Source organism: Ornithorhynchus anatinus, chromosome 12, assembly GCF_004115215.2.
Source record: "Ornithorhynchus anatinus isolate Pmale09 chromosome 12, mOrnAna1.pri.v4, whole genome shotgun sequence".
NCBI lineage: Eukaryota > Metazoa > Chordata > Mammalia > Monotremata > Ornithorhynchidae > Ornithorhynchus > Ornithorhynchus anatinus.
Genome location: NC_041739.1, coordinates 11,063,069 through 11,079,793, shown reverse-complemented (window position 1 = coordinate 11,079,793; position 16,725 = coordinate 11,063,069). Strand labels below are relative to the sequence as shown.

Below are 16,725 nucleotides of genomic sequence, written 5' to 3'. Positions count from 1 at the left end.
AGACCCTATTTTCCTTCCCTACTGCATCGCCCGAAGCAGCATGGCTCAGTGGAAAGGGCCCGGGCTTGGGAGTCAGAGGTCATGGGTTCGAATCCCAGCTCTGCCACTTGTCAGCTGTGTGACCGTAGGCAAGTCACTTAACTTCTCTGTGCCTCAGTTCCCTCATCTGGAAAATGGGGATTAACTGTGAGCCTCACGTGGGACAACCTGATTACACTGTATCTACCCCAGCGCTTAGAACAGTGCTCTGCACATAGTAAGCGCTTAACAAATACTAACATTATTATTATTATTATTATTTGAGTCCTTCTCCCCTAGACACTTAGGTTCATTCATTCATTCAGCCATTCAAGCTGCATGGGTCAGTGGAAACAGCACAGGCTTGGGAGTTAGAGGGCGTGGGTTCTAATCCCGGCTCTGTCACTCGTCAGCTGGGTGACTTTGGGCAGGTCACTTCTCTGGGCCTCAGTTGCCTCATCTGTAAAATGGGGATGAAGACTGCGAGCCCCACGTGGGACAACCTGATTACCTTGTATCTTCCCCAGCGTTTGGAACGGTGCTTGTCACATAGTAAGCGCTTAACAAATACCATAATTATTATTATTGAGTGCTTACTGTGTACAAAGCACTGTACTGAGCACTTGGAAAAATACAATACAGCAATAGAGAGAGACAGTTCCTGCCCACAATGAGCTCACGGCCGAGGGGGGGTTCTCACTCCACAGCACTTGCGTAGAAATCCTGGCACTCAGATGCTTCTTCTACTTGTAGTTTATTTTAATGTCGGTCTTGCCCAGTCGACTGCAAGTTCCTTGAGAGCAGACAGCAGCGTGGCTCAGTGGAAAGAGCCAGAGGTCATGGGTTCTAATCTCGGCTCCACCAACTGTCAGCTGTGTGACTTTGGGCAAGTCACTTGGCTTCTCGGTGCCTCAGTTACCTCATCTGGAAAATGGGGATTAAGACTGGAAGCCTCACGTGGGATAACCTCATTACCCTGTACAGAGCTCGGCACATAGTAAGCGCTTCACAAATATCAACATTATTATTATAATTATTAATCAATTAGTGTGGTATTTATTGAGCATTTACCATGTGCACAGCACTGTACTAAGCACTTGGGTGCATGCAACAGAGTTGGTAGATATGTGTACACCCCAAGTGCTTAGTACCCATGTTAATACCTTGATAGCTATGAGCCTGACTCTGAACCCCTTACTGAGTGCAGTGCGCTACACTCTGGGCTTGAGAAAGCACAACAGCCGGCTCTGTGACCCTGGGCAAGTCGCTCAACTTCTCTGCGCCTCAGTGATCTGATCTGTAAAATGGGGATGAAGACTAAGGGTGAATCAGGATGCACATCTAAGGGCAAGGGTGACGCAGAAGGGAGTGGAAGAAGAGATATTGAAACTCACGGAGAGAGGGGTCAAAGGTGTGTCCGGAGAGCAGAGCTAGCCCTCCCATAATTCATAACCGTTAAACAGGGGACAGGATTCCGGGCAGGCTGACGGGCCCTCCTCACTCTTGGCTTCAAAGCTCTCCATCCCCTTGCCCCCTCCTACCTCACCTCCCCTCTCTCTCTCTACTGCCCACCCCGCACGCTCCGCTCCTCTGCCGCCCACCTCCTCACCATCCCCCATTCTCGCCTATCCCGCTGTGGACCCCTGGCCCCCGTCCTCCTACTGTCCTGGAATGCCCTCTCTCCTCACCTCCGCCAAACTCACTCTCTTCCCCTCTTCAAAGCCCTACTGAGAGCTCACCTCCTCCAGGAGGCCTTCCCACATTGAGATCCCCCCCACCCTCTGCTTCGCCCTTTCCCCTCCCCCTCAGCACTGTGCTTATTTGTATATATTATTTATTACCCTATATATTTTGTTAATGAGGTGTATATCCCCTTGATTCTATTTATCCTGTTGATGTTATCTTGTTTTTGTTTGGTTCTATTTTGCTCTGCTGTCTGTCTCCCCTGTTTAGACCGTGAGCCAGTCATCGGGCAGGGATTGTCTCTATCTATTGCCAAATTGTCCATTCCAAGCGCTTAGTACAGTGCTCTGCACATAGTAAGTGCTCAATAAATACTACTGAATGAACAAATGAATGAGTGAATCCATTTTGTAATGCAGGAGCCATTTCATAAGAGACTCTTTGACCCCATGAACAACAAATATCAAAGGAGGAATTTGAGGAAGTACTGAGTTGCCGAGGAAATCGAGGAGGGACGGAATTACCTCGCTGTCGGGCAGGAGAAAGACTGTCGGACGCTTCTTGCAAAGATAGGCCTCGGGGTGAGCGCGGGGGGAGGTGGGTGAGGGTCCCCCCGGCTTTACCAGGTAATGAGATTGGGACAGCAGGCAATCGAGCAGCGCTGTGATGCCCCGGAAACAACTGCCGTGAGTGGATAAAAAGGGGAGAGATCTGGACCCCGGGAGGCAGAAAAACCGTCTAAAAATACGCTGAGACACGGCGGCCGCCAGGAAACACCTAAGACTGGAGCCAGACGACGTCCCGTGGGCAACCGGAGTCTTCCAACACCTCCAATGTGGGACCATCTGCACGAGCTTGGAGAAAACAGTCAGATGGGTAGATAAATATGTGTGTGTATATGTGCGCGTGAGTTGTGTACATATGCATCTACCCCTCTTGATTAGACTAAGCAAGGAATAAAACTCTCTGCCAGGGGTTTGCTTCTGTCACTGAACTCCTCAGATTAGGGGGAGACAAATCCCCAGTGATGGGCTCGTTGATTGAGTGCCTGACATTTGGGAGGTGGATAACCAGCGACAGACTCATGACGGTGGGGACCAGGGAAAATCCAACCTCGGACACATGAAACGGGGAGGGAGGAGGCCTAATGTCTCTGAATACAAGGTGGCACTGAGAGTGACACCGATTTAGAGTTGATCCTCTGGTCTCTCCGGAAGGCCTTATATAAATATGCAGGTGACAAGCAAGGCCTACACGTGTTTATTTGGGACGGAGAGGGAAGAATCACTTTCCTCCTTATATAAGAATATACAAGCCACTTGTCAGCTGTGTGACTGTGGGCAAGTCACTTAACTTCTCTGTTCCTGAGGTACCTCATCTGTAAAGTGGGGATTAATTAATTCATTCATTCATTCATTCAATAGTATTTATTGAGCGCTTACTATGTGCAGAGCACTGTACTAAGCGCTTGGGATGAACAAGTCGGCAACAGATAGAGACAGTCCCTGCCGTTTGACGGGCTTACAGTCTAATCGGGGGAGACGCACAGACAAGAACAATGGCACTAAACAGCGTCAAGGGGAAGAACATCTCGTAAAAACAATGGCAAATAAATAGAATCAAGGCGATGTACAATTCATTAACAAAATAAATAGGGTAACGAAAATATATATAGTTGAGCGGACGGGTACAGTGCTGTGGGGATGGGAAGGGAGAGGTGGAGGAGCAGAGGGAAAAGGGGAAAATGAGGCTTTAGCTGCGGAGAGGTAAAGGGGGGATGGCAGAGGGAGTAGAGGGGGAAGAGGAGCTCAGTCTGGGAAGGCCTCTTGGAGGAGGTGATTTTTAAGTAAGGTTTTGAAGAGGGAAAGAGAATCAGTTTGGCGGAGGTGAGGAGGGAGGGCGTTCCAGGACCGCGGGAGGACGTGACCCAGGGGTTGACGGCGGGATAGGCGAGACCGAGGGACGGCGAGGAGGTGGGCGGCAGAGGAGCGGAGCGTGCGGGGTGGGCGGTAGAAAGAGAGAAGGGAGGAGAGGTAGGAAGGGGCAAGGTGATGGAGAGCCTCGAAGCCTAGAGTGAGGAGTTTTTGTTTGGAGCGGAGGTCGATAGGCAACCACTGGAGTTGTTTAAGAAGGGGAGTGACATGCCCAGATCGTTTCTGCAGGAAGATGAGCCGGGCAGCGGAGTGAAGAATAGACCGGAGCGGGGCGAGAGAGGAGGAAGGGAGGTCAGAGAGAAGGCTGACACAGTAGTCTAGCCGGGATATAACGAGAGCCCGTAATAGTAAGGTAGCCATTTGGGTGGAGAGGAAAGGGCGGATCTTGGCGATATTGTAGAGGTGAAACCGGCAGGTCTTGGTAACGGATAGGATGTGTGGGGTGAACGAGAGGGACGAGTCAAGGATGACACCGAGATTGCGGGCCTGAGAGACGGGAAGGATGGTCGTGCCATCCACGGTGATGGAGAAGTCTGGGAGCGGACCGGGCTTGGGAGGGAAGATGAGGAGCTCAGTCTTGCTCATGTTGAGTTTTAGGTGGCGGGCCGACATCCAGGTGGAGACGTCCCGGAGGCAGGAGGAGATGCGAGCCCGAAGGGAGGGGGAGAGGGACAGGGGCGGAGATGTAGATCTGCGTGTCATCCGCGTAGAGATGGTAGTCAAAGCCGTGAGAGCGGATGAGTTCACCGAGGGAGTGAGTGTAAATGGAGAACAGAAGAGGGCCAAGAACTGACCCTTGAGGAACTCCAACAGTTAAAGGATGGGAGGGGGAGGAGGCTCCGGCGTAGGAGACCGAGAATGATCGGCCAGAGAGGTAAGAGGAGAACCAGGAGAGGACAGAGTCCGTGAAGCCAAGGTGAGATAAGGTATGGAGGAGGAGGGGATGGTCGACAGTGTCAAAGGCAGCAGAGAGGTCAAGGAGGATCAGAATGGAGTAGGAGCCATTGGATTTGGCAAGAAGGAGGTCATGGGTGACCTTAGAGAGAGCAGTCTCGGTAGAGTGGAGGGGACGGAAGCCAGATTGGAGGGGGTCTAGGAGATTAAGACTATGAGCCTCATGTGGGACAATCTGATTACCCTGTATCTCCCCCAGCGCTTATTCTTCCCCTCTTCAAAACCCTACTTATTCATTCAATAGTATTTATTGAGCGCTTACTATGTGCAGAGCACTGTACTAAGCACTTGGAGTGAACAAGTCGGCAACAGACAGAGACAGTCCCTGCCGTTTGACGGGCTTACGGTCTAATCGGGGGAGACGGACAGACAAGAACGATGGCAATAAATAGAGTCGAGGGGAAGAACATCTCGTAAAAACAATGGCACTAAATAGAATCAAGGCGATGTACAATTCATTAACAAAATAAATAGGGTAATGGAAATATATACAGTTGAGCGGACGAGTACAGTGCTGAGGGGATGGGAAGGGAGAGGGGGAGGAGCAGAGGGAAAGGGGGAAAAGAGGGTTTAGCTGCGGAGAGGTGAAGGGGGGGTGGTAGAGGGTGTAGAGGGAGAAGAGGAGCTCGGTCTGGGAAGGCCTCTTGGAGGAGGTGAGTTTTAAGTAGGGTTTTGAAGAGGGGAAGAGAATCAGTTTGGCGGAGGTGAGGAGGGAGGGCGTTCCGGGACCGTGGGAGGACGTGGCCCGGGGGTCGACGGCGGGATAGGCAAGACCGAGGGACGGTGAGGAAGTGGGCGGCGGAGGAGCGGAGCGTGCGGGGTAAAACTCACCTCCTCCAAGAGGCCTTCCCAGACTGAGCTCCTCTTCTCCCTCTACTCCCTCTACCACCCCCCCCTTCACCTCTCCGCAGCTAAACCCTCTTTTCCCCCTTTCCCTCTGCTCCTCCCCCTCTCCCTTCCCATCCCCTCAGCACTGTACTCATCTGCTCAACTGTATATATTTATTACCCTATTTATTTTGTTAATGAAATGTACATCGCCTTGATTCTATTTAGTTGCCGTTATTTTTACGAGATGTTCTTCCCCTCGACTCTATTTATTGCCATCGTTCTTGTCTGTCCGTCTCCCCCGATTAGACCGTAAGCCCGTCAAATGGCAGGGACTGTCTCTATCTGTTGCCGACTTGTTCACTCCAAGTGCTTAGTACAGTGCTCTGCACATAGTAAGCGCTCAATAAATACTACTGAATGAATGAACAGTGCTCTGCACATAGTAAGTGCTTAACGAATACCAACATTATTATTATTATTATTACAGGTACACAAATATCTCCCTGGCTAAATGTCCTGACAGGATTTAAATCGGAGGGAAGACTTTTTCGACTAGGCAGAAGCAAGCTTCAATTTCACATCAGTCTCAGGCTGCTCCTCTTGAGGCAGTCAATCGTATTTATCGAGTGCTTACTGTGTGCTGAGCACTATATCAAGCACTTGGGAGAGTACAACAGGGTTGGTAGACACATTCCCTTCCCACGAGCTCAATATGCCATAATATTCCTTGAATGAACACGGGCTTGAGAATCAGAGGTCGTGGGCTCTAATCCCTGCTCTGCCACTTATCAGCCGTGTGACTCTGAGCAGGTCACTTCACTTCTCTGGGCCTCAGTTACCTCATCTGCAAAATGCGGATTTAGACTGTGAGACCCATATGGGACAACCCGATAACGTTGCATTTACCCCAGCGCCTAGTACGTTATTATAATTATCATTATTATTATTAATAAACATTTCATTCTGTTCTGCCAGAACACATATGTTCACTGCACCTTTAGGTTGGACCATAAAGGCAGAATTAGGGAACAGTGCTTAACGAATACCATAATCGTATTAAGGTTCGGAAGGGGGCTAATGTAAATGTATCAACATAAATGAGAGTAAGGCAGGAGGCAATGGGGAGGGAACAGTGCTTAACGAATACCATAATAGTATTAAGGTTTGGAAGGGGGCTAATGTAAAGGTATCGACATAAATGAGAGGAGGGCAGGAGGAGGAATGGGGGTGGGGGGAAAAGAGAGCACTAGCCCTGAAAGACGGATGTGGAGGATCCACTGAGAGAAGAGAGACGACTCTCATCCTCATTATTTCCCTGAGCGGAGGGAAGAATTCCTCCTGGAAGTATCGCACCCAGCTGTCCAAACACTCTAACGTTTCCTCGAATCATTCAAAAGTCACAGCATTAAAATCACCATGATTTTAAGAATATTGATAAATTTTATTTCAATCGGTAGACTTTTACATTTACCTTTCAACACAAAATGAACAACGATCCCCAAATCGGGAATCGATCAGAAGTATTTATCGACCGACAGCCCCGCAGTCCACTGTCTTTCCTGGAATCGGAGAACGGCCACGTATCGAACTGACCGTGCCTAGGTGGACCCGGGCACCGGCTACCCCAAGGTCAAAATGCCACCGGTGACGTAACCTCTCTGGGTGGTAAGATTGGTGCCCCCTCACTTCCGTGCCCACCCAATACGCTATGGAAGGGGAGGGAGTGGAAGGGGTGGAGATTGAACAGGACCGAAGTTGGGACCACCCAAACCACAGGTAATAAATACCTGTCGCCTCCGGTGCTCTGGTCTCTTGGAGGATCCCAGCGGTAATAATAATAATGTTGGCATTTGTTAAGCGCTTACTATGTGCAGAGCACTGTTCTAAGCGCTGGGGTAGATACGGGGTAATCGGATTGTCCCACGTGAGGCTCACCATCAATCCCCATTTTACAGATGAGGGAACTGAGGCACAGAGAAGTGAAGTGACCTGCCCACCGTCACACAGCTGACAAGTGGCAGAGCTGGGATCAACAGCCACCCACATGTCTTTCCCTGCCCAGAGCGCCAGATGTCCATTCTGCCACCAGGACCAAAGCACAGAGACGGGGTCGCGGGACGGGTGAGTGTAACGCATAAGTGGGTTTAATGCATAAGTGGGTAACGTATAAGTGAGTGTAACGCATGAGTGGGTTCGGTGCCTAAGTGGGTAACGTATAAGTGAGTGTAACGCATATGTGAGTTTAGTGCATAAGTGGGTAATGTATATGTGCTCAATATAGCACTTTACACAATGAGAGCAACCAGTACAGTGCTCTGCACAAATCAGGAGCTCAGTATAGAACTCTGCACTCAGTTGGCAACCAGTAGTAATAATAATAATAATAATAACTATGGTATTTGTTAAATGTTTACTATGCATGAGGCACTCTACTTAGCTCTGGGTGAATATAAGCTTATCGAGTTGGACACAGTCCCTGTCCTGTGGGGCTCACAGTCTCAATCCCCATTTTACAGATGAGGTAACCGAGGCACGGAGAAGTGAAGTGACTTGCCCAAGGTCACACAGCAGACAAGAGGCAGAGCTGGGATTAGAACCCATGACCTTGTGACTCTTAGGCCCAGGCTCTATCCACTAAGCCATGCTGTTTCTCGTCAGTATCGTACACACAACAGGCAGCCAAAACAGTGAGTTTAGTGCATAAGTGGGTAGCGTATAAGCGAGTGTAACGCACAAGTGAGTTTAACGCCTACGTGAGTGTAACACATAAGTAAGTCTAAGGCATAAGTGGGTTCAGCGCAGAAGTAGATTGAACATCTAAGTGGATTCCTCCTGAGCGGGTGCGCACGTGGTGAGAGGTAGCCGCCTCACCACGGGCAAGGAGCGCCTACGTGAATTTAACACATAGTGGATTTTAACGTCCAAGTGGGTCTAACGTAAAGCAACGTGGCTCAGGGGAAAGAGCCTGGGCTTGGGAGTCAGAGGTCATGGGTTTGAATCCCGGCTCTGCCCCTTGGCAGCTGTGTGACTTTGGGCAAGTCACTTCACATCTCTGGGCCTCAGTTACCTCATCTGGAAAATGGGGATTAAGATTGTGAGCCTCACGTGGGACAACCTGATTACCCTGTATCTGCCCCAGCACTTAGAACAATGCTCTGCACATAGTAAGTGCTTAACAAATACCAACATTATTATAAGTGGGTTTTAACGTGCAAGTGGGTTTAACGCCTGAGTGGGTGCGCACAATGAGGGGAACTAACCCCCTCCCCACGTTGTGAGTAAACCATAAGCGAGCTCTGCCTGGTAGGGCCTAGGTGTCCGCCCACATGCGAGGAACATAGGTATTCCTCCCGTTAGGGAAGCTCTAACACCATATTCCTCCCAAAGCGGAAGCTTTAACCCCTTATTTCTCCCAAAAGGGAAGGCTGATTGTCGCATCTAAATAATTAATTAATTCCATTCACCCTGCGGAATAAATTCTAGACAAAACTCAGGTTTTCCATCCCCGGCCTCTCTCTCTCTCTCGCCGCGCCGATTCTGAAAGAACCTGTCCCCGGCTACAGGTGACGCCGACTTAGCACAAGAAATTAAAGAAGACTATTCGATCTCCTCTTCATCTTCAAGGAGCTGTTACTCTAAAGAGAAATTATGCCCACAGTGGTGTAATAGACACATTCCCCGCCCACGGCAAGCTTACAGTCCGAGGAGCTCAACCCCTCCAATTTTCTCTCTCTGTGGACCGCTGAATTTTGGGGTTCTTGTTGTCTGGAGGTGTGGAAGAGCAGAGCAATGGAGACAGCCCCGGCAGTTGGCAATGATGCTCGGTCGATTCATGGGATTTATAGAATTTTTTCTTTCTACGGTACTGTTCTCAGAACTCGGGGGATCAATCAGATGAATTGTATTTATTATTATTTATTGAACACTTAGGCACTATACAAAATTATTGGGAGAGTACAATATAAGAGTATAACATTCCCTGCCCACAATCAGCTTACAGTCTAGAGGAGTATAATACAATCAGTCGGAGGTATTTGAGTGCTCGCTATGTGCACAGCACTTAACTAAATGCTTGGAAGAGTACAATACAGCACAATTAGACACATTCCCTGTCTGAAATGAGCTTACAGTGTAAAGGATAGAGTTAATAAAAACACACAAACCCTGCCCTGGAGGAGTTTACAATCTAGTGGCTCCTTAAGAGTCTTCTCCACCCAAAACTGCCTTCTATCCTTAGAAGATCTGTGCATTTTAACGGTCTTTTCCAGAAGCCCTGGTGGCAAAATGACTCTAGAGAGAACCCAAAAAAGCCCAGTGGAAAGTGCATGGGACTGGGATTCGGACTTGGTCTTTAGCCTACTGTGTGACCTTGGGCAATTCACTTCATCCCTTTGAACTCAGTTTCTTCTTCAGTAAAATTGGGACAAGATCATTTATTGAGCCTCAAGGAGGAGAGGGGCTGTATCTGATTTGTATCTACTTTTATCTATCCTGGCTCAAGGCCATAGTAAGTGTAATAATGTTGGTATTTGTTAAGCACTTACTATGTGCAGAGCACTGTTCTAAGCCCTGGGGTAGGTACAGGGTAATCAGGTTGTCCCACGTGAGGCTCACAGTTTTAATCCCCATTTTACAGATGAGGTCACTGAGGCAAGAGAAGTGAAGTGACTTGCCCACAGTCACACAGCTCACAAGTGGCAGAGCCGGGATTCGAACCCATGATCTCTGACTCTCAAGCCCAGGCTCTTGCCACTGAGCCACGCAACCAGCCTAGTAATGTAGTAAGTGCTTAATCAGTGTCATTATTATCGTGGCAGGGAGGTTCCTTCACCCTCGAGGTCTGAAAGGAGAGACTGTTGGAAGACAATATTAGGGATAATTTCATGGAAACGTTAAAAATATTATGCCATCAATTTGCTAAATGATCATTCCCTTTGCAGTTTAAGAATGTGAGCTAGACTGCGAGGTCGTTTTGGGCAGGGATTATCTCTCTGTTGCTGTATTGTACTTTTTCAAGTGCCTAAAACAGTGCTCCACACACAGTAAGCACTCAATAAATTTCATTACTCTATTCTGTTAATGAGTTGTACATCACCTTGATTCTATTTATTTGCTATTGTTTTAATGAGAAGTTCATCCTCTTGATTCTATTTATCGCTATTGTTCTTGTCTGTCTGTCTCCCCCGATTAGACTATAAGCCCGTCAGAGGGCAGGGACTGTCTCTATCTATTACCGATTTGTACATTCCAAGCGCTTAGTACAGTGCTCTACACATAGTAAGCGCTCAATAAATACTATTGAATGAATGAATATGACAATGAATGAATGAATACTTTCCAAGAACATCAAAAATAATTCAATCGTATTTATTGAGCGCTTGGGTACTGAGAATTGCAAAATAAGCCACCACCCCCCCCAAATTTGCCAGCTCATTTCAAGGGTCTTGCTTTGTCTCTTTAGTCACTGACTTTATCCAGTTTTGCTTTGAAGCTACTACTCAGCTGTTTAAAGGCGAGGACCACGTCATCGTCTTCTTTTTCACACAGTTCACTCAGAGAGATGCTGCAAAATTTAAAAGAAAAAGAACTCCTAATCACATGTAAATACATAAATCAATAGCTTCCTGGCTAAACACACCGGTGGGATTTCAATCAGAGGGAAGAATTTTCAAGTAGGTAGAAGACAACTTCAATTTCACTCCAACCCCAGTGTGTTCTTTGTGAGGCACTCCTGAATATGTCATGTCAATATAGTCTTTAAATGGCCTTTTCTTGAACAGTTAACTGTTCTGCCAGAAGACATGTTTTCACCTTTAGGATGGAAGATGGCAGAATTAGGGAACAATCTTCCAACAACACACGCCTGTTTGGATCTAGCGTGACACAGTCCAGCATACGTGTGTGCTGTCAAACATGAGATGAACACTTATATCGCATATTTTCCTTAGCACAGGGTTCCTCGAGAACACAACCCCCTTGGTAGAAGAGAACCAGGGGTATGTATTTAACTGCACATACTTCTGGTGTGCCTACTTTATAATAATGTTGGCATTTGTTAAGCGCTTACTATGTGCACTGTTCTAAGTGCTGGGGTAAATACAAGGTAATCAAGTTGTTCCACATGAGGCTCACAGTTAATCCCCATTCTACAGATGAGGTAACTGAGGCACAGAGAAGTTAAGTGACTTGCCCAAAGTCACACAGCTGACAAGTGGCAGAGCCAGGATTCGAACCCATGACCTCTGACTTCTAAGCCCGGGCTCTTTCCACTATTTGATCTAGACCTTAGTAACCTCCTTAAGAGCCCGGACCAGGGACCCTTTTTGTTTTCTGTTATATTATAAACTGCTCCAGAGCACAAATAGATTGCTGTGTTCACAGTCCATACTCCATAAAACAAGCTTTCTCCATTTTTCTTTGGTAAATGTGAACTGAGCAGAATTCGACTGAATGGATGAAAACATTCTTTATAGCCCTCCTACTATACCTAAAGGAAATGTATAAGCTAACCATTTTTTTTTCTTTTTCTACTGAAATGAATACATTACCAAAACCTTATCACCTCACACCAAAGAGCGTGAATATTAGCTCGATATCGCCAGTACCAATATCTGTGGCTTTATGAAATTATTTTTTGCCTACTGCATTTTTGTCTGATGGATTGTGTTCTCCCAAGCGCTTGGTATAGACCCTCTGCAGATGATAAGCACCCAATAATAGTATAGCCTGATGGATAGATGGCAGTGGGGGTGGAGGAGGAGAACTGCAATGAGGCACGGGAGGAATCAGGGAGGGAGGGAGATGCAGCTCGGCTCAGGGGAAAGAGCCCGGGCTTGGGAGTCAGAGGCAGTGGGTTCTAATCCCGGCTCTGCCACTTGTCAGCTGGGTGACTCTGGGCAAGTCACTTCACTTCTCTGGGCCTCAGTGACCTCATCTGTAAAATGGGGATGAAGACTGTGAGCCCCACGTGGGACAACCTGATTGCCTTGTATCTATCCCCTACTTAGAACAGTACTTGGCACATAGTAAGAACTTAACAAATGCCATTATTATTATTATTATTATTATCAGAGCCAAAGTAAGCTAGCAGGAGAGGCAGCTGAAGGAAAGTGGGCCCAGGGCTCATTAGAACAAGAGAACCAGAGGACTGGCTGAAGAAGCTTGATTCTGTCAGCCATTCCCTTGGGCCACAAGCCCTGATCCTCTTTCAAGCTTTTCCATATTTCTTCCTGGAAAGCTTTCCCACACTCTGTCTTTCCCTGTCTCTCACGCTGCTCTTTAGAGGGGCAGCAGGATCAATGGTAATTATTGAGCGCTTACTGTGTGCAGAGCACTCTACTAAGCGCTTGGGAGAGCACAACAATATAACAGAGTTAGTAAACCCTTTCCCTGCCCCCAGTGAGCATACAGTCTAGAAGGAAGAGCTAACAGTCTAGAGGATGGATGTGGTTTGGTTCAAATTTCCTGCACAAAGATTTCGACAAACAAACAACAGGAATCAAATCAAAAAAGATTTCTCCTCCAGTCATCTCCTCACTGGCTTCTAAGCTAAGCCGGACCCAGCTGTCAACCCCGGAACAGTTTTGTAAATGTGGGCCTGGGAGACAGGACACGTGGGTTCTAGTTCCCGCTCTGCCATTTCTCAGCTGGGTGACCTTGGGCAAGTTACTTAACTTCTCTGTGGCTCAGTTTCCTCATCTTTAATGGGGATTAAATGCTTGTTTTCCCTCCCCCTTCGAAGTTGAGACCCATGTGGCACAGGGCCTGTGTCCAATCTGCATATACCTACCCCGGAGTTCAGCCCATTGCTTGGCACAGAGTAAACGCTGAGCAAATACCACAATTATCATGATTATCATTACTGTGATCTTTCCGAGAAGAAAAGTAAACCCAAACTCTCAGCAGTTAGCCCCAACAACGATAGGATCACCGCCTTCAGAAGATATGAACTTCTAAATACCTGATAGATTGTATGGTGAGCAAAAAATCTCTCAGGAGAAGGAAAACTTCTCCTCTATGCAACCTAAAATAAAAACATATCTGAATTTAAAAATTGAAAGCACTAAAGAGTTCCTCATTTCTCTTACTGGTAAAACCACAATGTATTCATTAACTGATTTTTGTTCCACAGTAAACAATGAAAGCCAAATTAAGCTGAGATAAGGCTGCAGACAGTCCATGAACATTTTCAGGAAAAAAAATAAGCAAATGCATAGAGTTTTCAACTGTACCAGAATTACTGAAAATTCTGCCAGATATCTTTGAGAATAAATGTTTTCAATCATTTGCAGAGTTTACAACTTTAGAGGATTATAATTCTGGGAGAAATTAGAAATCAGAAATCATGGAAAAGGCCCATTTAATCTTCATAGTATGTCCCATTTTTCAAACCTATCTTCATCATCCTAAAAGGAAGGTCTCTTAGATCGTCCCCCCCACCCCGCCCCCACCCCCTTGTGTATCGTTGGGCAAAAGAACTTCAAAATTTTTATCATTACTCAGCAAAGAAAGGGTTTCCGAAACGCCATCGTTAACCCAGTGATGCCGACTGTGAGGATGTTAATGTCCATCTTCTAAAATCGGTCAGTAACTTTTTTGAACACCCACTTCAAAATGCATAGATGAATAAATAGGAATTATTTACCCATTGTCTTCTGACAATGCCGTTATCGATCCGTGCTTGTAAAAGTCAAGTGCATATGCGTTAAGTGGCATTCTTCTTCCTCTACTGTCAGATTTCTTTAAGTCCAGGAGAGGAACAAGGGAGTCATTAACACCAACTGATTGCAGTACCACCTGAACAAAAAGAACAGTTTATTTCTCGATTTATCTTTCTCAAATGGCTGGTAGTTTTTATTTTATTTTTTCCCACATGGTCTTTGTTAAGCACTTACTACGTGCCAGACACTGTTCTAAGCGCTGGGGTGGATACAAGCAAATCGAGTTGGACACAGTCCCTGTCCCATGTGGAGCTCACAGTCTCAATCCCCATTTTACAGATGCGGTAACTGAGGCAGAGAAAAGTGACCTTCCCAAGGTCACACAGCGGACACGTGGCGGAGTCTGAGTTAGAACTCAGGTCCTTATAACTCCCAGGCCCCAGGCCCGTGCTGGTAGTTCTTTCCTTGCAGACTATTTCACAAGTCAGATTTTGTAATTATAGCAAATTATTACCCCACTCTCAAAAGTCCCATAGAACTGGTAAAGTGGGACAAGGAGCTGAGTTCTTGTTTGCTGGGATTCTAAAGACCCTAGAGTTAGAAATGGAGTCAGTACTGGCATAATAATAATGATAATAATGACAGTATCTGTTGGGCACTTACTATGTGCCGGGCACTGTTCTAGGTGCTGGGGTAGATATGGGATAATCAGGTTGGACACAGTCCCTGAGGCTCATAGTCTTAATCCCCATTTTACAGAGGAGGAAATAGAGGCAAAGAGAAGTTAAACTACTTGCCCGAGGTCACTCAGCAGACAAATGACGGAGTCAGGATTAGAACTCATGATCTTCTGACTCCGTGGCCCGTCCTCTAGTAATAATTAATAATAATGGTATTTGTTAAGTGCTTATGATCTGCCAAGCACTGTTCTAAGCACTGGGGAAGATACAAGTTAATCCGGTTGTCCCACCTGGGGCTCCCAGTCTTAATCCCCATTTTGCAGATGAGGTAACCGAGGCACAGAGAAGCCAAGTGGCTTGCCTAAGGTCACAAAGCAGGCAAGTGGCGAAGCCGGGTTTAGAACCCACCCGCTCTGACTCCCCAGCCCGTATTCTTGCCACTAAACCACTAGACCATGCGGCTTTTCTTATCCTGGGGGTATAGCTCAGGGGTAGAGCATTTGACCGCAGATCAAGAGGTCCCTGGTTCAAATTCAAGTGCCTCCTATAAGGCACTGATTTAACATATCTGTAATTTTATTCATTTGCATTGATGCCTGTCTCCCTCCCTCTAGACTGCAAGCTCTTGTGGGCAGGGAATGTCACTATTTATTGTTGTATTGAACTTTCCCAGCGCTTAGTGCAGTGCTCCGCACACAGTAAGTGCTCAATAAATACGATCGAATGAATGAGGGCGTAGGGCAGGGAGGGGAGGGAGAAGAACCTCCCTCTCTCTGCAGACCCATTTTCCCGAGCTGACGAGGATTGCGTATAGTCCAGCACCTGCCTTCCACCCACCATCGGAGCTACAGGAGAAGGGTGGAGAGGCCTAGGCTCCATTTCTGACCCTGGGGCCCCGGTTCGGTAGATGGCATAACTCACATGCTTCAGATGGTCTGCGAATGATTTAGAAACCCTCGGACGGTAGACGGGGGAGGCGGGCTGAGAAGTGGTAGTGGAATGGTAGCACTTCAAATGCCCACCTGTCCCTGAGGTTGAGCTGGAACTGAATCCAGCTGCTTCTAAATGGAATCTAGCATTTAATTGTGTTCCCAATATAAACAACAAGGCAGCAGACAACAGGGATATTGAGAAGACCCTGGGTACGTGGCCAAGTACGGCACCTTGGGGGCTGAAATCAAGCAGGGTGTGAAACCGGGTCAGTGATCGGATCTAAACATTTACAATTTTTGCATAATCTACGAATGTCATGAAAATGTGATGGTTTTAATTGGAAATCGATCGACGATTAGTTAGAAAGGATCCAGACTCTTGCCCAGTGCAGCTCTATATCTATTGATCTTAGTTTCAAATTTCTACCTCTGGATGCACAGTTTTGTCCTTGCCCCCAAATAGATGTACTATATTTAAAGCATAATAATAACTGTGCTATTTGTTAAGCGCTTACTATGTGCCAGGCACCGTACTAAGCGCTGGGGTCGATACAAGCAAATTAGGTTGGGTACAGTCCCTGTCCCACATGGGGCTCACGGTCTCAATCTCCATTTTTCAGATGAGGTGACTGAGGCAAAGGGAATTTAAGTGACTTCCCCAGGGCCTCACAAAAGACAAGTGGCAGAGCCAGAATTAGAACCCATGACCTCCTGATTCCCAGGGACGTGCTCTTTCACTTTGCCATGAAAAGTGCAATTGGTTACCATGTCTAGCCAAACTCCTAGTTCTTTAGCTTGAAGGCAATTTCAAGTCCTAAATACAAAAGTCATTTAAGTATCAAGGTAAACGAACCAAGTGCAAATGGAATAAGAAGCCCTGGAAGAGCTAGCCCAGTCTTGGTTCATCAATCAATTGATCATATTCAGAGAGCGCTTACCGTGTGCAGAGCACTGTACTAAGCCCGTGGGTCGATACAATATAACAGAGTCGATAGACATGTTCCCTGCCCCAACTTCAAGACCCCGAAGGGGAT

The 16,725-nt window shown here is 47.0% G+C and overlaps 1 protein-coding gene and 1 non-coding gene across 2 annotated transcripts in view; one reads left to right on the top strand and one right to left on the bottom strand.

Moving 5' to 3' along the window:
- Positions 1-10,730: 10,730 nt before the first annotated feature.
- Positions 10,731-16,725, bottom strand: part of DDX60 (DExD/H-box helicase 60) — an 80,464-nt gene continuing 74,469 nt past the window's right edge. Inside the window, exons 37-39 of the mRNA XM_029076821.2 lie at positions 14,064-14,215; positions 13,380-13,442; positions 10,731-10,982 (exon numbers count right to left, since the gene is read on the bottom strand). Coding sequence (XP_028932654.1) covers positions 10,877-10,982; positions 13,380-13,442; positions 14,064-14,215 — 321 coding nt within the window. The 3' untranslated portion in view covers positions 10,731-10,876. The remainder of the gene's footprint in view (positions 10,983-13,379; positions 13,443-14,063; positions 14,216-16,725) is intronic.
- Positions 15,234-15,305, top strand: TRNAC-GCA. The gene has a single exon. It is a non-coding gene; the product is annotated as a tRNA-Cys (tRNA).